At 37.5% G+C, this 24,390-nt stretch overlaps 1 protein-coding gene across 38 annotated transcripts in view; it reads right to left on the bottom strand.

Moving 5' to 3' along the window:
* Positions 1-24,390, bottom strand: part of CaMKII (Calcium/calmodulin-dependent protein kinase II) — a 164,107-nt gene that overhangs the window by 65,039 nt on the left and 74,678 nt on the right. For 23 of the 38 annotated variants that reach the window (XR_013038685.1, XM_076533265.1, XM_076533271.1 and 20 more), the window contains exons 8-10: positions 23,290-23,412; positions 22,826-22,909; positions 13,617-13,677 (exon numbers count right to left, since the gene is read on the bottom strand). Coding sequence is in view for 37 of the 38 variants with exons in the window: in XM_076533265.1 (XP_076389380.1) it covers positions 13,617-13,677; positions 22,826-22,909; positions 23,290-23,412 (268 nt within the window). In the remaining variant the exon portion in view is untranslated. The remainder of the gene's footprint in view (positions 1-13,616; positions 13,678-22,825; positions 22,910-23,289; positions 23,413-24,390) is intronic. The other 15 variants (XM_076533266.1, XM_076533272.1, XM_076533275.1 and 12 more) reach the window with 1 other exon arrangement.

The following is a 24,390-nucleotide window of genomic DNA, read 5'->3' as shown; positions in this document are numbered from 1 at the left end:
ATCGATGATAAACTTTGATAGTTTTAGAAAGAAGGCACGTAGCGATCGAGATAACACGTGCAATCTCATCAAAAGTGTTCGATCATTTCCATAAACTTTTTTAAATCTTTGAAAAATTCTGAATCCTCCAAATTTCCACCCTTGAAAATTTCCAAATTTCCACCTTTCAAAATTCCCAAAATTCCACCCTTGAGAATTTCCAAATTTCCACCTTTCAAAATTCCCAAAATTCCACCCTTGAAAATTTCCAAATTTCCACCTTTCAAAATTCCCAAAATTCCACCCTTGAAAATTTCCAAATTTCCACCTTTCAAAATTCCCAAAATTCCATCCTTGAAAATTTCCACTTTTCCACCCTTGAAAATTTCTAAATTTCCACCCTTGAAAATTTCTAAATTCCCATATTTCCATCTTCTAAAATTCCCAAAATACCACCCTTGAAAATTTCTAAATTTCCAAATTTCTACCCTTGAAAATCTCCAAATATCCAACCTTGAAAGTTTCCAAAATTCCACCCTTGAAAATCTCTAAATTATACCCCCGTAAATCTCCAAATTTCCACCCTTGAAAATTTCTAAATTTCCCAAAATTCCACCCTCAAATTTTCCAAAATCCCAAATCCCTAAATTGCACCCCGAAAAACTGCAAACCCCTCAAATTACCAGATACCTAAATTCGTAAATTCCCAATTTGTGCACATGTATCTCGATCACTTCCACAAACTCCCTCAGATTCTCCAGTTAAAATTTGAGAACGTGATTACATCGATCAGCAATCAATTTTTAACCAGACGAATCCTGTAGCGAACAACAGCGCCGTTCCAGAAACCCGAATAAAAGAATAGACGTTGAGATCTGCACAGAGATGGCAGGACGTTAAATCAGAGTAGCATAGAGTTAGGCTAGTATCTAGACAAAAGAATGCTCGAAGAGGAACGCAAACCACAGAGAAGATAGAAAAGAATTGATCGAAAGAGAGAGAGAGAGAGATAGAAACAGGGAGTAGGAAAGACAGAGAAAGATCAGAAGAGGACAAAAGGAATCGAACATTCGAGTGAATCTGTTCTGCATGCGAGACAATAGTGATCAATCAATTTGAGCAACTCTGCCGATGCTCTCAAGATGACGTATCGGTGCCAGGGGAAAAAAAGAAAGCAACAATTCTCCTCTGTCTTTTACCTTCTGACAGCAACTCTCGAGAGCTCGGCTTCGTTCTGCGCCAGCGAAGCGACGTTTCGAAAATAAATATGTAAAAAAGAAGAAGAAGTTGCATGCTGAGCCGCGTGCGATTTTTGCGTGTCATTCGGCAACGAAAAATCGTGTGCGAGTGTGCACGGAGCGAATCCGCGATCGTGGAGGCCTGGTTTTATCTGGATTTTCTGTTCTCTTCTTTTAAGGTTTATTGTTATCGTTATCGTTATGCCGCCGGGGAAATGGCCGACGGCAGTAAAACGCTATCGTTCAGAGTCCCTTCGCAATTTCTATTTCCTGTTTCTGCTTTTTATATGCTCGTAGGTTTTGTGGACGAGGGGGCTGCTAAACCTCGTAATACCGGACTTTGGGAATTCACTTGCTTTTATTGAAACTTCAAGTTTTTTAAGGTTTTAAGTTATTAAGTTATAAAATCAATTTTCAGATAAATTTGTGAAATGTAACTAAACACAACCTCATGTAACCGTAATCTTAACCAAAATGAAACTTCTACACCTATCACTATAATACATAAAACTAACCATAATAATATACAGGGTGTGTCACAACTAGTGTAATTATTGCAAGTAGGTGGTAGGGTTTGTGATTCTGAACAACTTTTCTCTTTACAAAAATTTTTTTTGAAGCTTCGTTTTAAAGTTATTAATGAAAAACACCAGCCACTCAGAGCCGCCATTGCGCCTGCGCGCGAGATTCCCGACAGCCACTGAGTCGCCCTCGCGTCTGCGCATGCGTAATCCCCGCGCGCTGATTGGTCCCGTGTTTTTGCTTAATAATTCAAAAACGAAGCTTCGAATCCAATTTCTGCAAAGAGAAAAGTTGTTCAGAATCGCGAACCCAATCACCTACTGCTCAGAGTTATAGTTTTGGAACATTTTGTATAACTAACTTCATAATCTTTACCAAAATAAAAACCATCACCAGGCAAAACCTCTAATTATCTTCTCTATACAATTATATACCAAGAATTCTTGAATTAATATAAATTCTGAACTGCATGTATTCCTAGTGTAAATATCCCAGTTCGGTATTACGAGGATTAAGATACCTCGCGAAGTTGTAAATCCCCCCACATTGAAATCCCAAAGACCCGAACAATACTAGAATTCCTCGATTGTGCGAGGAATATCGAATTACATGGGGTTTCTATGCCCCGATAGAATTATTATTGTCGCGGTGCAAGCATTAAAGCATCTGAATCGTCTACGCGAGCTCGCATAATTTACCGAGGAAAAGTGGGAAGCGGAGAGAGAAGGAAAGACGTCGGTGTAAATACACCGAATTCATCCCTCAACGTGTAATATCCGTGTACTTTTCGAGGGTTGAATTCGCGTTACGGAAACGCTGGCTTTTATGTGACCCGCGTATTCTTATCTACTGCCAGCAACCAACCAACCTCCGAGGCTATTCTGTGAAACCAGTGATTTCTCGGGGGTTGCACCCTCAGAATATGTACGGATAAATTGTCTTTGGTCGGGGATTCTCAATGGCTTGGAATTTGGCTGGGATTCTGATGTGGGGCATTTGTCATGTGGGGTCAAGTAACACGTTGAAAATTTTCGAGATTTTATATACTGAAGTTCTTGGATTTTGATATAAACGAAAGTCGAAGTTCTTGGATTTTAATATAAGCGAAAGTTGAAGTTCTTAGATTTTGATATAAGTGAAAGTTGTAGTTCTTGCGTTTTGATATATGCGAAAGTTGAAGTTCTTAGATTTTGATATAAGTGAAAGTTGAAGTCCTTGCATTTTGATATAAGTGAAAGTTGAAGTCCTTGCATTTTGATATAAATAAAAGTTGAAGTTCTTAGATTTTGATATAAATGAAAGTTGAAGTTCTTGCATTTTGATATAAATAAAAGTTAAAGTTCTTGCATTTTGATATACGCGAAAGTTGTATTCAATTTTGAGAATTTTCCAATTTACAAACCTCACAATTCTTTCTAATTTTTGAAATAGTATTTGGGAAAATTTCAATACGAAGGGACCCCAAGAAGAACGTGGAAAAGGATTTAGGATACCGATGTTCAGTGTGAACAATTTTTAACGTATGTACTACGCGTCTATGTTTGCGAGAAAAGCAAGCGATTAGGCGTGAAACGAAATAAAGAAGCGAAGCGGAAAGCGTAGCCATGCCAAATGCGACGCGGAAATGCGATCGTTCGTTCGGAAGATTTTTCTCTCGCGCTTCATTCTGTGCTGTTTTTACTTTCTGCTTTTTGGTTTCGGAAGTTGTCGAATATTTTGCTCCTCGGATTTTAAATTTCTACTTTTGACTTCTCGAAAATTTATTCAAGAATGCAAATTTACGTAGAAAGCTTTTTTACTTCAACGTTTATGAATTTCAAACTTTCAAACACGCAAACTTTTTAGACTTTTATGTTTGTAACATATGTAATTATTTAAATTTGTAAGACTAGATACTCAAACACATCTGAATTTATAAATTTTAATGTTATGCACAATAATAAATAAGATGTGCTATAAGAAATCTGAATCAATCAGCTTTAATGTCATCAGCATTCAAAATTCGCGCCACTGTCACTCAACCCTGCGCATGCGCAGAGCCTAGGTTGATATTCTATATAAATTCCTTCATATATCTTTCTCTAAATATTTTCAAAAAACCTTCAAATAGATCAAATCATTTCATACAAAAATCATATCAATAAATGAACTAATTCAAAATTAATTAAAAGTGTAATAAAAGAGAGAGGTAGGCGGAGCATCAATAGTAGGCGTGGCTTCCCGCCAATGTAAAGGCCCATTCTAATTAGGCAAGCAAGCCTAATGTGAACGTAGCCCAACAGAACTCTGCTCGATCGAAGCTTCCGACGAACGTATCGATAGTTGTTCGATTTCGACAGTGTGATAAATCTAAAACGGTGTCGCGTGTGTGTTCGTGTGACGGTGTAGCAAGCGTTGCTGCTTATCGGTTAGATACATCTTCTTTCAGGTTAAGAGAGCGTCGAAAGATTGAGAAAATGGAGGGTGCCCTTGCACCTCCGACCCACTTCGCGTAACCTTGTCAAAAAATTAAATAATCAGTAGTTGAGTGTCGTAGGCTGAAAGAAACAGGTTGAGAAAGAGAAAGAAAGAGAAAAGGACGAGATAGAATCGTATATGTTGGAGGAGAGTCCAAGAGAGAGAGAGATAGAAGGAGAGAGAGTGTGATAGAGAGAGATGGAGAGAACAAAATCGATTTGGCTCGCGTTCTCTTCGCTGGAATACCTAACCGAATTCGCAACGCGAAATTCATGAATTCCCCGCGGACGAGGAATTCATGAATCTGATTTTTTTTTCTATTTCCAACGTTTGAAATTTATCGGTTTTGTCTGAATATACTGGGTGTTGCGACGAGTTGGTCGAATTTTACAAGCGAGAGCGAGAGAAATTTGAAAGGATTATCTGGGTAGTAATAATAGTAAATCCTGAATTCCCTATATACAACTATAGTCAAATTTCGATATCCCTAGATCTCAATATCAGTAGATCTCAATTTTCACAGTTCTCAACTCTTTTAAATCCCAATTTCCCTAGATCATAATTTTCTAGGGCTCCATATTCCATGGATTCAAGTTTCTCTAGATCCCTATATCCCTAGATTCCTTCGTCCTCAACTTCCTTAGATCCCCACATCCCTAGATTCTAGTTTTCACAATTCCTAATTTTCTTATTTCCCAGTGCACCTATTTCCCTAAATTCCTAATTTCTTAGAACCGAATTTCCCACATCCCAATTTTCATCGCATTAAATTTCCCTAGATTCTTATTTCCATCGCCCCCAATTTCCCTAGATTCTAATTTCCATTGCTCCAAATTTTCCTCGATTCTTATTTCCATCGCCTTGAATTTCCCTAGATTTTAATTTCCATCGCTCCAAATTTCCCTGGATTCTAATTTCCATCGCCCCAAAATTCCCTAGACTCCAATTTCCATCGACTCAAATTTCCCTAGATTCTAATTTCCATCGCCTTGAATTTCCCTAGATTTTAATTTCCATCGACCCAAATTTCCCTAAATTCTAATTTCCATTGCCTTGAATTTCCCTAGATTTTAATTTCTATCGCTCCAAATTTCCCTGGATTCTAATTTTCATCGCCCCAAAATTCCCTAGACCCTAATTTCCATCGACTCAAATTTCCCTAGATTCTAATTTCCATCGCCTTGAATTTCCCTAGATTTTAATTTCCATCGCTCCAAATTTCCCTGGATTCTAATTATCATCGCCCCAAACTTCCCTAGACTCCAATTTTCATCGTCCCGGATTTTCCTAGATTCTAATTCTCATCGCCTCAAATTTCCCTAGATTGTAATCGTCATCATCCCAAATTTCCTAGACCCCAATTTTCATCGTCCTGAATTTCCCTAGATTCCAATCTTCATCGCCTCAAATTTCCCCACATTCTACTTGTCATCATAAAAATTCCCTAGACTCCAATTTCTCTAAATTCGAACGACCTAAAATTTCAACAATATCAAATTCCATCTCTAAATTGTCCCTAGATCCGTATATCTCTAAACTATCTCAATATCTCTTTCTTTTCCCAACATCCCAATATTCCTAATGTCCCTAGATTGAAGATATTAAATAAAATTCTCTCCACAATTATGAACACGAAAGAGAAGACGAGCCACGAGTTCTCCCCTCTCGCAAAATAATAATGAAATAACAAGATCCTCGAAACGAACGTCTCAAAGGGTCATCTTGTTCTCGTCTGGCAAAGGAAAGGACGATTATTCTGTTCGGCTTCGATCTGTGAAGAAAAAGAGAGAAAGAGAAAGAAAGAGAGAAAAGGTAAAAGGTGTTCGTGACAAGTCGAAAGATATTTTGGCGTGTTCTTAAAGCGTACTCTGATAGAAGCAATTTGTCGTTTCGATTACGGTTCACGCGGAAACGTATAATCGATTCTCCCAGCCGTTGAAACGCGTCCCGAGACGCTCGGAAAGCGATGGAGATTATATTGGTATCGTGAAAATGAAAATCATGAATATCCGAGAAAGATTTCAGAGACGAACGTGGGAACGATTTGATGGCTGATAAGCGGAACGAAATTTTTGCGTGACTTCGGAACGAATTACGACCACGGGATTAACCGTGGAATTTTCCTCGGTCCAGGGAAATTAGAATTTTACTGGGGAATAATTCCTGCCAAGCTGAATTTCTCTACTAAAATTATTTCGTCGTTTTAAACGATATTTATTGATATAACCTACTTAAACCAATTAGAGTACAAAGATACATTGATATCTCGTTATCTATCAACTCTGTGACAAAAATGGTCATTATCGAATTTGTAGCTTAGGAAATTCTCTACAAAAAAGGTCCTACAAGATTTTTTATAGGATTAACCATTATGCTGCAAGATGGCTCACAAGCTCCACTCGAATATAGCAAACCTTGTTAGATGGACCGAAATCTTGTAACTCACTTTACACAGAAATGGCCAATCCTATGAGGAAAAGTTATATGACATTTCTTGTAGGAAATTTCCTAATCTATAACTTTTGTAATGACCATATTTATCGTAGGAGTAATAAATAACGAGATATTCGCGAATAACTCGGGATATTTAAAGTTTAAAACGACAAATTAGAGATTAATAGAAAAATATAGCTGGTGGGAATTATTTTGCAGACGGGTCACTTGTCCAATTTCCCTGGATTATTAAACGGTGTACCGTGAGGATCGCTGAACGTCGAAAAGATTAATTAATTACGCGGAGATCGAGGGAAGGTAACGTTCTCACGATATCACGGCGGAGAAAAAAAGAGGCAAGAAGAAAAGACATTACAGAGCCGGGGAAGAAGAGAGTCGTAAAGAATAAAGAGAGAAAGAAATAAAAGATGGTCGTAACTCGAAGATCCAGAGCTTACAGCGATTAGATAAATTTAATTAAACTTCCAGCGGACGATCGATGGACGAGAGACAGCGTTTCGAACTTAATTACACGCCGCTTGTTCCAGGTAGTCCTAAAACGAAAGAAAAGGAACGAGAGAGAGAGAGAGAAAAGCAAATAGGAAAGAAAAAGGGGAAACGAACGATCGCGGTCTCTGTCTTTGAGTTCGTAATTGAAACAAATTGCTAGCCAACGGTGGCGACGAGAACTCGCATTTCCACGGCAACTTCCGGACGGAAATTGTTACACGGCAATGAAAGTATTTGATGGTTTTCACGATAACAGGCCGACCAACACGCGATCCGCGAAAAAATTACTCTGTTTCCTTTGCGCGTTCGGTCGCCGACGAATTTTCATTTCGATTCGCATTTTTTTTCAATCGTTCGCTTTCCAATTGCGGAAATTGCGAAAACTGTAGAGCAATAAAATAAATTTTGTTTCGAATAGTACGGGGAATTTGTGATTATTAAATCGTTTAAAAAAATAGGCGAATTGTTTGTTCAGTAAAAAATTCAGTCGACGACGTAAAGAGAGGTACAGTAGACTCTCGTTATATTGCCGCAGGAGGATCTGTAGAAGTCAATAAACAGAGGCTGTATCGGTTATAAAAAGTGGCGATATAACGATAGTTTAGTGGCGATATAATGAGAGGTCACTTAACGACAAGAAATATGAGTGATGAAACAAGATCAAAATAAGAGTACAATGAGTGGTGAAATAATGCATCGATAATACAACGCGTTGAGATTACAATGCATCGAGAACACAACGCGCCGCAAAAACAATGCATCGAATTTACAACGCGCCGAGAACACAACGCATCGAGAATTTAACGCGTTGAGGACACCACGCGTCGAGAACACAACGCATCGAGAATCTAACGCGTCGAGAACACAACACATCGAGAATCTAACGCGTCGAGAACACCACGCATCGAATTTCCAACGCACCGAGAACACAACGCGTCGAGATTACAACGCATCGAGAATCTAGCACGTCGAGAACACAACGCATCGAAATTCCAACGCACCGAGAACACAAAGCGTCGAGATTACAACGCATCGAGAATCTAACGCGGCGAGAACACAACGCATCGAGAATCTAACGCGTCGAGAACACAACGCATCGAGTTTATAACGCATTGAGAAGCTACCGCGTCGAGAACACAACGCATCGAGTTTCCAACGCGCCGAGAACACAACGCATCGAGTTTCCAACGCACCGAGAACACAAAGCGTCGAGATTACAACGCATCGAGAACCTAACGCGTCGAGAACACAACGCATCGAGAATCTAACGCGTCGAGAACACAACGCATTGAGTTTCCAACGCGCCGAGAACACAACGCATCGAGTTTCCAACGCACCGAGAACACAACGCATTGAGTTTACAATGCGTCGAGAAAACTACACATCGAGTTTGCAACGCGCCGAGAACACAACGCATAAAGTTTACAACGCGTCGAGAACACAACGCGTCACAATAATAACGCGTCAAAAATACAGCACATGGAAATTACAATTTGTTGAAAATACAATTATGAACACAACGCTTTGCAATCTAAATCAAATTTCCCTCTACTACATCTAATAACCCAACCTCTCCTTATATCGCCGTTTTCCTAAAATCTACCATACACCTCATTGCACATAAAAATCCTTACAAAAGGAAATTAATTCATCCAGATAATACGAGAGTCGACTGCAAAAGTATTTCTTAAATTCCCATCTTAATTTTCCCATTAATTGCACTTTATACAAAGTTTCTCCTAAATCGAATATAAGACCGATTACAGAACGTAAGATAAGGCGATAACGGAGGTAAAGAACTAAAAATAACAGAATAGGTAAAAGGGTTATAAAAAGGATCGTTATACCCTAATCAATGTAAAATCCTCTTGTATACAAAGGAATTTTCTCATTTTCGTCGCGAGAACGTTACCTTCCCTCGTTGCAACCCTTCAGCATCCCTCCACCCCCAAGAATCCTGCATTTCATCAAATTAACCTAGATCATACTTTTCGTAATCCATTTCTTATTTTAATGTCATTATCAAAAGTGTCCATGGCGTACCCATGAAAACATCCCTTTGTCCTACCTGATTCTACTTCGAGCGTGAAGTGTCCCAGACGATGTGTCTCTTTCTCACAGAAAAATAGTCGCAGTAACAACGAAAGATCAACAAATAAAAACATAAGAAGGTTCACACACAAGAAGTTATCTTTTTTTTTTCTTGTTTCAGGGTGGAGGGTAAACGTGTCACGTTCTGAGGTGTCGTGTCTCTACACAGAAATGCAAGATGCTCATCTACTCGACTAAACTGAGGATGCTGCATTCTAGGCTTATTTTCTTTTTGGTGATGTTTATGTATGTATGCATGTTGCACGGTCGTATACGGACGGGTGGAAAGAGAATGACGTTTATCGAGCATCCAGATTCAAGATGCGAACCAAACTAACAGGTCGTGTGTGTGTATGACGTACACAATACAGACATGGATTTGCGTGATTCAACATTCGTGCTTCGTATTTTGGAACCATTGATTTTTGGCGATTTATAGGCTTTCGAGACTCGAATTCTAAATTGTGCTTTTTGAATATGTATGCTGGTCGATGTTTTTTAGATGAGATTCTTCCGTGTTATCGACTGCAAATATTTTTTTTTTTTTATTAAAAGTAAAGTCGTGTAATTTGTTCGTATTTGTATGACATGTACTTTTCTTCTTGTTCATTTAATTTTTAATAGTCTCAATAATTTTAATCATTTTTAATAACCTTAATGATTTTAATCATTTTAATAATCTCATTGATTTTAATAATTTTTGATAATCTCAATGATTTTAATAATTTTTTATGACCTCAATAATTTTGATAATTTTTAATAATCTGAATAATTTTGATAATTTTTAATAATCTCACTAATTTTAATAATTTTTGATAATCTCAATAACTTTGATAATTTTTAATAATCTCAATGATTTCAATAATTTTTAATAACCTCAATGATTCTAATCATTTTAATAATCTCATTGATTTTAATAATTTTTGATAACCTCAATAATTTTGATAATTTTTAATAATCTCAATAATTTTGATAATTTTTAATAATCTCAATAATTTTGATAATTTTTAATAATCTCAATAATTTTGATAATTTTTAATAATCTCAATAATTTTAATAATTTTTGATAACCTCAATAATTTTAATAATTTTCAATAATCTCAATAATTTTAATAATATTTAATAGACCTAATAATTTTAATAATTTTCAATAATCTCAATAATTTTAACAAAATTTAATAAACCCAATAATTTTAATAATTTTCAACAATCTTTATTAAAAATACAATGGTGAGTCAATGATTACTAAAAATTGAGATTACTTGTTCAAATTTGTATATGAAAAAATTTATCTTCAAATGCAAAATGATTTATAAAAAATTAACTTATGTAACGTCATACAGTAATATCTTTTTGAAGCTTCAAAACCATAGAATCTTTAAATTTTTGAATTTTAACACTTTGACTTTATTAAATGTTCTTGTTATAAAGAATGTAGGGAAAAGTTTAGATGATACAATTTGTGTACTGCACCTCGTAGAGTATGTTTTATAGACAGTTCCAAAATATGTGGCACGAATGCAAGGCAAATAGAAAAAGTGGGCCACGGGAGTGTTTCACATTTCGTTGTTTTATCGATAGGACAGGCGCTACAGAGTGGTTAGCAATAACTAAACAATACAATAATCATTCGTGGGCACTTCTCGACAGTGGACCTAAACAGTTATGCTTGGTATTTCCCTTGTCGATAATTTCCTCGACTCTGTTCACGAAACTGTCTTGCAAAATGAACAAAAACGAATCGTTACCCGACACGTTGTTTTTAATGATCGAATGAAATGAAACAACTGGTATGATAAAATTGATTCACTGAGACGATGGATGATTCTTTGTTACAAGAACATGAAAATTTTAACTTAGGATATTGCATTGCAATCTGGGTGACTATGGTTCAAATCAGTCATTCTTCCGATTTCAAGTTCCTTGTTAAAATAATTTTGTGTAGCAGACGAGTGAACCATTGAATCAGAAAATGTTGAAACGAAAATTCGAATACATGGTAGAATTCGAAGTTGAAATTTGGGTACTCGAATCATTCAAATACTAGAAATCTGAATATCCTAGTATTCAAATGATTCAGAGACCGCTGAAGTCTGCATTCGAATTACGTATCCAAAGAACCGCTCAAATATTCACACACCATTACAAATTCCGTTCGAAGCATGACTCAATGTGACGCTGATGAAAACTGCTTGAGTCCACTGCGACGATTCGCGTGGTTACCCAGATCAAGTGATCGAATCAAGTAAATAATCTACTAATTCATCATCTTAAAGAAGATTGAAAGATTTCGAATTTGATTTATTTGATTTTTCTGGGTAACTCAGCACAGTCCTTGCAGGATATGAAGTGCGAGCCAAGTGCATCGACTATGAGTAGTAACACGAGGCTTGTGAACGAATAATAATCACGATGATTATCGCTAATGACAGAGCAAGCGAGGATGAAATTCGTCGAATAATGTCACACGCGAATCGACGAGAAGAGATAGATCATCCGGGGACGCCATGGTGTTGCCAATGGGAATGGATAATCGCTGCTGTATGGGGTGATTTCGGGTCAATTTCACCTCGCTTCTCCGATCGCCTACGCTCTATAGGCGGGGATCAATGTAATGGGTGTCTAAGTTGTTCGGTGCACGAGCAAGAATGATTTAGGCACTTCATTTCGTTACCACTGTACATTTCATCTTATATATTTTCATTGGAGATACACAGAGTTTTCAAGAGATTGTACAGATTCACGTTTCAATGAAATCTACTGATATTCACTCGTATGTTCACATGTATAGTAACGCATGTTATGGACGTGTGTATAGTAACACTCTGGAGAAGTGTTCAAATATTCGAACGTCGAATGCAAATTTTGTGGATGATCGAATAATTCGTGTGCTATGAGCTTTAAATAAATTTCAAGTTTCATTGATGTTTAGATAATTCAAGTACATGTACTTCATATTATAATTCAAGTATATGTACTTTATGTTATAATTCAAATACATGTACCTTATATTATAATTCAAAATACATGTACTTCATGTTATAATTCAAGTACATGTACTTCATATTATAATTCAAAATACATGTACCTTATATTATAAATCAAAATACATGTACTTCATGTTACAATTCAAATACATGTACTTCATATTATAATTCACAATACATGTACTTTATGTTATAATTCAAAATACATGTACTTCATGTTACAATTCAAATACATGTACTTCATATTATAATTCAAAATACATGTACTTTATGTTATAATTCAAAATACATGTACTTCATGTTACAATTCAAATACATGTACTTTATATTATAATTCAAAATACATGTACTTTATATTATAATTCAAAGTACATGTACTTCATGTTATCATTCAAAATACATGTACTTCATGTTATAATTCAAATACATGTACCTTATATTACTATTCAAAATACATGTACTTCATGTTATAATTCAAGTACATGTACTTCATATTATAATTCAAAATACATGTACCTTATATTATAATTCAAATACATGTACTTCATGTTACAATACAAATACATGTACTTCATATTATAATTCAAAATACATGTACTTCATGTTATCATTCAAAATACATGTACTTCATGTTATCATTCAAAATACATGTACTTCATGTTATCATTCAAAATACATGTACTTCATATTACAATTCAAATACATGTACTTCATATTATAATTCAAAATACATGTACTTCATATTACAATTCAAATACATGTACTTCATATTATAATTCAAAATACATGTACTTCATGTTACAATTCAAGTACATGTACTTCGTATTATGATTCAAAATACATGTGCTTCGTCATAATTCAAGTACAGGTACTTCGTCATAATTCAAAAGTATATGCTCCACTTTGCAGTAACATTGTACTAACATTAAAAATTGAGACACATCTCCATTGCACTCATCTTAATTATTTCCCCAAATTTCCCTTAGAAAGACTTCGCGGAACTGAAGTGGTAAGAAATGGAAAAAGTGTCGCAAGAGTCTGAACAAGTGAAACGGAAGTACGTACAGTGGCACGTCCTGAAGCACCTCTCGAAAAGAACGAAAGGGCTGATGAACAGAACCTCTATATAATATATATATGTATTTATATATATAATATATAAACATGGGGGGTTTGTGCAAGACGGATGAAGAACGAGCTGGGTTTATGGACTATGAATTCAGGAGCGTAACAAAGAGAAAAAGATAGACATAGTAACAGAGAGAAGGTGAGAGGAACCGAGACAGAGATAGACAGAAATAGAGAGTATACAGAGGAGGGGATGTAAAATTTAATAGGTGATATAAAAGTACTGTCTGTCGTGGTCCATGAAGCGCTGAAGAGGGCCGGAGGTACTTACCCTGTGCATCATACTTACTGGAAAAGTTCCTCGTCGCCAACATGGTCGTCAAAATAGCGCCCTGCGAACAAGACGTGCAATCTTAGTCTTCACTGAACTCATTTGGGCAAGTTTAGTTAATTAACTTCTTTCCTTATATCATAAAATCTTTCTTTAAATGAAACACTGATGTGAATAAACATAACAACAGTCCACCATCAGTTTACAATAATAAAATCGATATCCCGAGGACGCTATCACGTACCGATGTCAACCGAGTTGACCCAAAAGAAGCCCCACCGTGACCACTTCGTTACATTTCGCCAAATAAGAACAATAATGACAGTAACAACTGCTGAACGCAAGTAGCGCTATCTCACTCTCGAGACGTTTGCCTGTCACTGTTTTTGGCCTAATTGGTGTGCGACCGCGAGAGCCAATACACCGTCGAAAATACGTGTGAGTCGTCCACTTTTCTATTCCGACCAATTGTAGCTCTTCTAAACACGTCAACTCACGCGCCAACTCGTGGGTTGACATCGGTACTCTTCGCAACCCTGAACCTGGCGCGTAGCGGCTGACCCAGGCTTAAGGCGCACCCCACCTTGAACAGTCCTAATGTGACCTGACGTTCGAGGTGAAACCGACTGTCTTAAGTTGTCTTTAACTATCGCCGAAGCAATACCACCGAAAATACGCGTGTCATTTTTCTATTCCGACCAATTGGAGCCGCAGCTCTTGTGAACACCTGGGTCAGCCTTTTCACGCGCCAACTGGTGGGTCGACATCTGTAGACGAGACACGTCATCACGAATTAATCATGTCCATTTCTCGAGACGTTCGTTTAAATGGCCCTTTTGTGCCATCTCGGCCAACATCCGGCCCGTTCTATTGCATTTATTGAACGGTGAACTTTAGACTCGCTCGCGACACTCGCTCCATTATTTTCCACCGATAATTCCTTACGCCCGAAGAATTCTATGCTTATCAGTATTCTCTCGGGCGCGATCCACGGACGTTCCTTCGCCCGCCAGATCGATAGATTACCTCCGCCATTAATTCGCGTCCAGAGTGTCTTTTATCTAAATTAAACGACACCCATCGTCGACCTGTTACTTCTCCGATTCTACTTCTCTTTTGAATTGCGACAAATTTTTAGGAAATTGGGATATTTGAAAATTTACAAATTTACAAATTCTCACGTTTCCAAATCTCTAAATATCAAATTTTAAAATTTCTAAATCTCACGTTTCAAAATTCTCTAGATACCAAATTCCCAAATTTCCAAATCTCACGCTTTCAAATTCCCTAGCTATCAAATTCCCAAATTTCTAAATCTCACGCTTGCAAATTCCCTAGATACCAAATTCCCAAATTTCCAAATCTCACGCTTTCAAATTCCCTAGCTACCAAATTCCCAAATTTCCAAATCTCACGCTCCCAAATTCCCAAATTTCCAAATCTCACGCTCCCAAATTCCCTAGCTACCAAATTTCCAAATCTCACGCTTGCAAATTCCCTAGATACCAAATTCCCAAATTTCCAAATCTCACGCTCCCAAATTCCCTAGCTACCAAATTTCCAAATTTCCAAATCTCACGCTCCCAAATTCCCAAATTTCCAAATCTCACGCTCCCGAATTCCCTAGATACCAAATTCCCAAATTTCCAAATCCTACGCTCCCAAATTACCTAGATACCAAATTTCCAATTTTCCAAATTCCCTAGGTACCAAATTTCTAAATTTCCAAATTCTGACATTACCAAATTCCCTAAATATCAAATTTCTAAATTTTCCAAATCCTCACGTTACCAAATTCCCTAGATACCAAATTCTCACGTTACCAAATTCCATAGATACCAAATTCTCACGTTACCAAATTCCCTAGGTAACAGATTTCCAAATTCCCTAGCTACCAAACCCCATATTACCAAATCTTCCAATTAGCAAATTTCCAAACCACCAACTAAAATCCCAAAATCACCAAATTCCCAAATTATATTTCCCCCTAGATCTAAAAATTCTCCCCATATAGAAATCCCCAAATCTCCAAATTTTAAAAAATGCAACAGTAATAAAATGTCACAGAAAAGCTATGTCTATCTATAATATAATTGATATATAAAAGGAAAAGAGTAAAGGACTGAGCAATTAATAGTAAAATATAAAAGAAAAGGAAAGAGGATAGAATTGTTTACCGATAAATAACAAGATTGTTGAACGGTGAATTTCTCGATAACGATACAACAAACACGAGCGAACGAACGCAAATAAAGCTAATAAAAGGGGCGTCGATACAACACGCTTGACGTGTATCACTGTACCATCCAGAAAATATTTACTACAAATGTTTACCGAACAGAACAATCGATTTCGATTAGAGGCCACCTTCTATTTCTGTACCGGGACACGCTGCTGTAACCTCTCGTCGTCTATTTAAATTCCGAATATTAAATACATACAGCGGCCATTGTTGTCGTTTATGCCAAAGGAACAATGCTGTTTTTGGCGTAAGCGACCATTTTTTAATCGTAGTTTGGGACTTTCAAATTTTCAGATTTTGAATTTTGGAGTTTCTGAATTTTTGACGTTCAAAATTTGGATTTTGGAATTTTTTAATTTTTGAAGTTTGAAGTTTTGGAATTTGGGACTTTCATTTTTGGATTTTGAAATTTTTGAACTGAAATTTTTCAACTCTATATTTGAATTTATTCATTCTTTAATTTTTTCATTTGTGAACTTGAAATTTTGGACCTTCTGTATTTTGTTATTACATAATTCGAAATTATGAAATTTTTTGAATACATAACATTGAAATGTTTGAACTTTGGAAGTGGGAAGTCTACGTCCCTCGAAAGCAACGTATTAAATAAAACACAACCCGACATCCTCGATTAATAATTAATCGCGATGAATCAAATACAATATATACCTCTGGAATGGTCGCTTCCGGTTGCTTGCATAACGCAAATTTGCTTTTCAACGCCTTCATATTTCATTCCTGTTGAATCTTCGCTAATTTCGCTAGTGTTTCGACTGCTGTCCGAACTACACTTTTCGCTGATATTTTTAAAATAAACGATATATTCGCGGAACACTGGCACTCGTAGAGGAAGGTCGGTGTTTTATTCACGACGTTCAAAAACTCCGGTTGTTGTATGTTTTTTTTTAATATTTGCAGACAGATTTGTTACGATTTTATGACGAATTTAAACCAAGTGTTTTTATGCGCCATGAATGTTGTTCAGACTCGACGTTTCACGCTGAGCTGATAGTAAAAACTTTCTTGATTAAAAACGAACGCGTGTACCATCTGGCTGTAACGTGTATCGTTAAAATCTGACCCTTGTTCCATTATGAAAATTAGCTCCTATCGCTGATCACGAGAGTAATTAACAGGATTGGACAACATCCAGACTTTAAAAGAATGTTTCATCGTAATTTCTGCAGCGTAAGAGGGAACGAAAAATATAAGTACTCTTCAATCGCTACTTTTAGCCGTTTCGTCGAAACATTTAAATATAATTTAAAAGAAACGTTAGCTCCTATAGTAGGATCTCGTTATATTGCCGACTTATAGCGGTAGAAAAGTTTTGGAAATTGGCAATATATGGAGATGTTCCATTTATGCACAGAATCAAATATTATAATTACATATGCAAGAGATAACGCAGTTAGGTTATTTCGCGTTATATCGCCACGCGTTATATCACCACGCATTACAATTTTACGCTTTGATTTATTGCGTGTTATATCGCCGCGCGTTATATCGCCACTCATTGCAATTCCACGAATCGACTTACTACGCGTTATATCGCCACGCGTTATATCACCACGTATTACAATTTTGCGCTTTGACTTATTGTGTGTTATATTGCCGCGCGTTATATGGCCACTCTGTGCAATTCCACGAATCGACTTACTACGCGTTATCTTGCCACACAATGTATCACCAAGCATTACAATTTCAAGCTTTGACTTATTGCGTGTTATATCGCCACGCATTATATCGCCGTTCACTGCAATTCCACAAATCGACTTCCTACGCGTTGTATTGCCACGCAATATATCACCAAGCATTACAATTCCAAGCTTTGACTTATTGCGTGTTATATCGCCATGCGTTATATCGCCGTTCACTGCAATTCCATGAATCGACTTACTACGCGTTGTGTTGCCACGCAATATATTGCCAAGCATTGCAATTTCAAGCTGTGATTTATTGCGTGTTATATCGCCGCGCGTTATATCGCCACTCACTGCAATTCCAGAAATCGACTTACTACGCATTGTGTTGCCACGCGATATATCACCAAGCATTACAATTTCAAGCTTTGACTTATTGCGTGTTATATCGCCACGCGTTATATCGCCACTCACTGCAATTCCACGAATCGACTTCCTACGCGTTGTGTTGCCATGCGATATATCAACAAGTATCTTCAATTTTAAGCTTTGACTTATTGCGTGTTATATCGCCACGCGTTATATCGCCGCCCATTGCAATTTCAAGCGTCGACTTACTACGCGTTGTATGATATGCATGTTACATCGACAAGTGTTAAAGTATCATAAGTTGCTTCACTATGTGTTATATCACCGAATATTGCAATTCGGCGATATAATAATATAAGTGTTATATATCTAAAAAGTTTTATTAACACGCATTATATCGTCACCCGTTAAATCGCATTCAGATCTAATAACTGTGACCGCAAAAAGATTAATCGCGTTATTTTATTCGCCGAAACCTATTTCGTTATCCCGCAAAATTAACCAATTCGAACGATCAGGTGACATTGCTAATCACGGTAATTAATATCACGGTAATTGGCATCACCTCGATCCTTGATACTCCAATTACTCTAATGAAATTCGATTATTCCATTACACGAGATTAAACACCCTAAACGATCACGAAAACATCACTAATTGCTGTAATCAATATCTTTGACGCATTAAGGTTTTCCAAAAAGCCCTTAATTATTTTATAGTCTAATAACATAGAACCTGCTTAGAAATTATGTAAAAACATAACAAGCTTGCATTTCTTACTCTGCTCACGTAAGACCTGTCCAATGACAAAAATTAAAAATCGAGTACTAATTAACATTCGGCTTAATGGAACGATCGCGTGATCGATATCTGGCGAATCTACATCTTTCGCTCGACCGTGTTCAGATAGTATCGATCAAAAGTGATCGAACGAAAAAAATCAAAGAAAACGAGCGTATGCATGAATGTTATTTATACGAGTACTGTTCCTGTGGATGTGGTCGATATCGAGGTTTACTTAATCACTGCCAACCGTGCAAGAAATACGATCGCTCGAACAACGAGCCATCGAAGGTACCCCGTATACTATCTTATCCATCGATTACGCTATAAAAAAGCCGAATTAAAAAAGGTATCGGTGCACTCCGCTCCGCTGTAATCTCTTTAGTTGCAGGTAGGATGCAGGTAGAACAATTGCACGAGTGATACAACGTAAGATGAGATTGTGGTTTGCGATATAACACATGGTTGCACTATGTATTGCGGTGCAATGCGAATTAACGCATCGCAATATTATGCATGGTGATATAACGTGCAGAACTCAACGCATGGCGATGTAACAGGCAATATTTCAACGCGAGGTGACGTGACACGTGGTAATACTACGTGTGGCGATATAACGCGAGGGAACTCAATACGTGGCAATATAACGCGAGGTAACTTAACAAGTGGCAACTTAATGAGTGATAAGTCAACGCGAGGTGACGCGATGCGTGGTAATACTATGTGTGGCGATATAACGCGAGGTAACTCAACGCGTGGCAATATAACGCGAGGTAACTTAACAAGTGACAACTCGATGAGTGATAGCTCAACGCGAGGTGATGCGACGCGAGGTAATACTATGTGTGGCGATATAACGCGAGGTAACTCAATACGTGGCAATATAACGCGAGGTAACTCAATACGTGGCAATATAACGCGAGGTAACTTAACAAGTGACAACTCGATGAGTGATAGATCAACGCGAGGTGATGAGACGCGTGGTAATACTACGCGTGGCGATATAACGCGAGGTAACTCAACATGTGGCAATTCAACGCGAGATATTTAAACAAATGGTAATTTGATGAGTATTAACTCAACGCGAGGGGATGTAACGCGTGGTAATACTACGCGTGGCGATATAACGCGAGGTAACTTAACGCGTGGCAATTCAACGCGAGATAAATAAACAAATGGTAATTTGATGAGTGTTAACTCAACGCGAGGAGATGCAACGCGTGGTAATACTACGCGTGGCGATATAACGCGAGGTAACTCATCGCGTGGCAATTTAACGCGTGGTAACTTAACAAGTGGTAACTTGATGAGTGTTAAATCAACGCGAGGTGCTCCGTCGCATGGTAATACTACGCGTGGCGATATAACGCGAGGTAACTTAACGCGTGGCAATTTAACGCGTGGTAACTTAACAAGTGGTAACTTGATGAGTGTTAAATCAACGCGAGGTGCTCCGTCGCATGGTAATACTACGCGTGGCGATATAACGCGAGGTAACTCAACGCGTGGCAATATAACGCGAGATAACTCTACGCGTGGCGATACAACGCGTGGCAATATAACACATAGTAATATTACACGTAGCGATACATCATCGCGTGTGAATACAACCCGTATTAATCTTACCCGCGGCGATATAACGCGCAATAACTCAACGCGTGGCAATATAACGCACTTTAACGTGCAATAACAGCTACACTTTAATAACAGAAGGGTTAAAGGACCGTTCGTAAACGACCCAGGGATGAAACGTGTGCACTGGTCACCGGTATCGATACGAAAATTTAATGACCGCAGCGTCGTTCGCATAAACGGAGGGACAAGCCGCTTAATGAGTCACCACGTGTCATTGTGCCTGGTCGTGATTATAAATTATAATTTCTCAGCGGACGACTGACGGTTTCGTGTTTCAAGGCGTTCGTGACGTTCGCTGATTACGAGATATCGACGTTTTACATGAAACAACACGTTTTTTTGTTAAACGACAGCGATCGATGCACGGATTGAAAAGGTTTTTAAGCGCTTTTCTCTTTCGATAAACGTTACGTGTGCTAATTAAGAAATTTTATCGCTTTAAACGACGACAGCGAGGAGAAATGGAGCATCGATATATTCTACGAAAGAACATTTCTTATTTACTCTAATGCACGGAATAATGTTGTTGCACATTTACAAAAAATGACCTAGTACCGAATACATTTTGTCACGAATTCAATTCACGTTTAAGCAGATTTTTTAGGAACAAACCACTACACCATATTTCTTTTCAATACATCTAAAAATATACACTGTTGACTTCAATCGCAATAGCACTATGCATACGATGACACGTTGGTAGCAACCTTGTCGAACTTTTTTACTCTAAAGTACGCAAACGCTACGTACGCGTTCACGTATATTAAATATTGTTTAAATTATTGTCGCGCTAGAAACATGTGTAATAACGTGATTTATCGGTATGTAACAGTTTGTTAAAATGTGAACGAAGCACTTCGAAACCTTATAAATCGCGGCAACACATGTAACACGCACACGATACCGACGACAATTCGAATGACACTGAACAGTTACGTTCGTAACAGGCCTCGAAGCGTAAGTGACCCGAGGTAGGGGTATCTACGAATTCCCAATCAAATACGGCCTTTACCACCTCCAATGGTCCCTTACCCAAGTATGTCCACAAAGAACAAGAAGGAACCATAGAAGGGGTATTGTTAAATGCCAACGCGATCGGATTAAATTGCGGATACAGAAACCGCGGAAAACGGAGAACTACTGTGGCTTTTCTGCGGAGATTAACTTTAGAAGGCATCGAGAACGTATCCTAAATCCTTAAGTATCTATGTTTCTAGATCGTATTCCTAGATTCCTATATGACACGATATTACAATTCTGCCAAATCGCTATATTGTAATATTCTTAGATACAAATGTCCCTAGATTTCAACATTCATTCCAATATTCCTAGAATCCAATACTCATTGATTCCAACAATACTAGGTCTCAATAACTTTATACCCCAACATTCCTAGAGCTCAATATCCCTAAATCGCAACATCCCTAGACTTCAATACCCTTAGATTCTAATATTCCCAGACCCATAATTCAAATATCCCTAGATTTGTAAATTCTAGAATTTCGAAATTACCAAAAGTCCTTAGATCTCAAAAAATCCCTAAATCCGAAAAATCCCTACGTCCCAAAAACCCTTAGATTCCAAAAGACCCTAGATTCCAAACAATCCCTAAATCCCCAAGATCCCTTGATTCTAAAAAATCTCTAAATCCCAGAAAATCCCTAGATTCCAAAAAATCCCTAGATCCCAATAACTCCTACATTCCAAGAACCCTTAGATTTCAAAAAATCCCTAAATCCCAAAAACCCCTAATTCCAAGAACTCTTGGATTCCAAAATCCCCTAGATTCCAAAAAATCCCTAGATTTAAAAACCCTTATATCCCAAGAACCCTGAGATTCTAAAATCCCCTAAATTCCAAAAAATCCCCAGATTCCAAAAACCCCTACATCCCAAAAATTCCCTAAATCCAAAAAATCACTCGAAACTCGAATTCCCAAATTACTAGATATCCCTAGATCTCCTAGTGATCCTCAGTAATTCTAGTGTTTGGATATCCCTAGATTTCCATGTAACTAGATAATGATATTCCAGTGTTTCGCAGTGGAGATTGAAATAAAGATAAAATTTGTAACGCATCGATCGATGACCATGACAGTCACCTTGTACGGAATAAAAGAACGATTAAATTGGACGCCCTCGAGGAATCGATAACCTCGCGTATCGGTGAAGCACCATCGAGACAAAGCGAAGTCGATTTCAAGTTGCCAGCTAGTCGATCGTGTTCCACCGTCAGTTTCGAGCTAAGGTCTAATGATCGAACGCTAAACACTGGTTTATCCCGACACAGGTAGCCGCTATAGATCATTTAGCGAGCTTGGCGAACCTCAACGGTCGATGTCTCGAATCGAAACTCGCGTGTAACTAGTTAGCTCGTAGTTCGGATACAACGTTGCCGACATATTCTCGCGGTGAATTCTATTAATTGAGAAACTCGTAGCCCCGTATCCGCCGCCCTTTAATTACTTGTCCGAAGCGGACCGATCGTGCCGAGGGAGCATTATCGTTTAATTAAACTGCGTGAAACAACCGACTCACCTTTAATTTGCGCCTTGCGTTGAATTTCTTCAAACAGTCCACAGTCTCTTGTCTGTGGACCACGGATGCTACGCGTTCACGTTGCTGCAACAAGCGAGAAGAGAAATTAGCACCGGGCGATTCGGGTTGAGGTACGTTAATCGGTACGTCTGCTTAATATCCCAATTTTGTTTAATACGTATCGGATTTTAATATGGAGATCAATCGGCGCTGCATTAAGCGCCGACAAATTTTAATACACCGTACAATTATATAATTTTGTACTCGCTCGCGAAATTTCGATTATTGCGAGCTAATTAACTTTCTTATAATTTATTTAGTCTCCTGTGCGATATCTGAATCCCGATTTTAACGCAGGGAGATTATATGTCAAAAATCATCGAATTATTGAAGTTAGTTTTTTTATAATTTCTTCGTCTCTGACGTAGCGATTAATGATCGTAGAGTTAGGTTCTTTTACTTACGCAGATCCAGGGGTGCTTCAACGCTTCGCTGGCGGTGATCCTTTTGCTCGGGTTCACCGTCAGCATCTGATTGATTAGGTTCTTGGCTTCCGGCGTGACGGTGTCCCATTCTGGACTTGGATACTGGACAACAGATACAACGGTGATAAATGTATTTGCCGTTCCAGAAACGCGTAAATTGTTCGTCTGAATGTTTGCCAGGGCAAAGCTTATTTCGTTAAGAAACCAGACCGCGAAGTAGAAATATCTCAGACGATCAATAAATATATATTCGCAATATTTCAGGGTTCTTCATATTTATTGATGCTATATATCGATCGTCGAAATCCTGAATTATTGCCAGTGCGTATCGATCGCCCAAGGTCTTTGCTATGATGTACTGTGTACTGCAGACATGTACTACGTTTATATTGTACGTGCATTTATATTGGATGGGTCAAAAAATGAAGATGTATAGTGAACAAGTCATAAATGATGTAAACTAAACAATTCAGGAAATGAAGATATATATTGAACATATCATATATGATGCAGAATGAACAAGTCTGAAATTGAAGTACATTGAACGAGTTAAAAAGTGAAGGTTATTGAACAAGTTAACAAATGATGTTTACTGAACAAGTCAGAAATTGGTGTATACTGAACAAGTCAGAAAATGATGTACATTGAACAAATCAAAAAATGAAGATTATTGAACAAGTTAATAAATCATGTTTACTGAACATGTCAAAAATTGGTGTACAGTGAACAAGTCTGAAATTGATGTACTGTGAACGAGTCTGAAATTGAAGTACATTGAACGAGTTAAAAAATGAAGGTTATTGAACAAGTTAACAAATGATGTTTACTGAACAAGTCAGAAATTGGTGTATACTGAACAAGTCAGAAAATGATGTACATTGAACAAATCAAAAAATGAAGATTATTGAACAAGTTAACCAATGATGTTTACTCAACAAGTCAAAAATTGGTGTACAGTGAACAAGTCTGAAATTGATGTAGTGTGAACAAGTCTGAAATTGATGTACAGTGAACAAGTCTGAAATTGATGTACATGGAACAAGTCTAAAGTTCATGTATATGGAACAAGTCAGGCAATGA

This window comes from Megachile rotundata, chromosome 7 (genome assembly GCF_050947335.1).
Source record: "Megachile rotundata isolate GNS110a chromosome 7, iyMegRotu1, whole genome shotgun sequence".
Lineage (NCBI taxonomy): Eukaryota > Metazoa > Arthropoda > Insecta > Hymenoptera > Megachilidae > Megachile > Megachile rotundata.
This window is presented reverse-complemented; position numbering and strand designations above follow the sequence as displayed.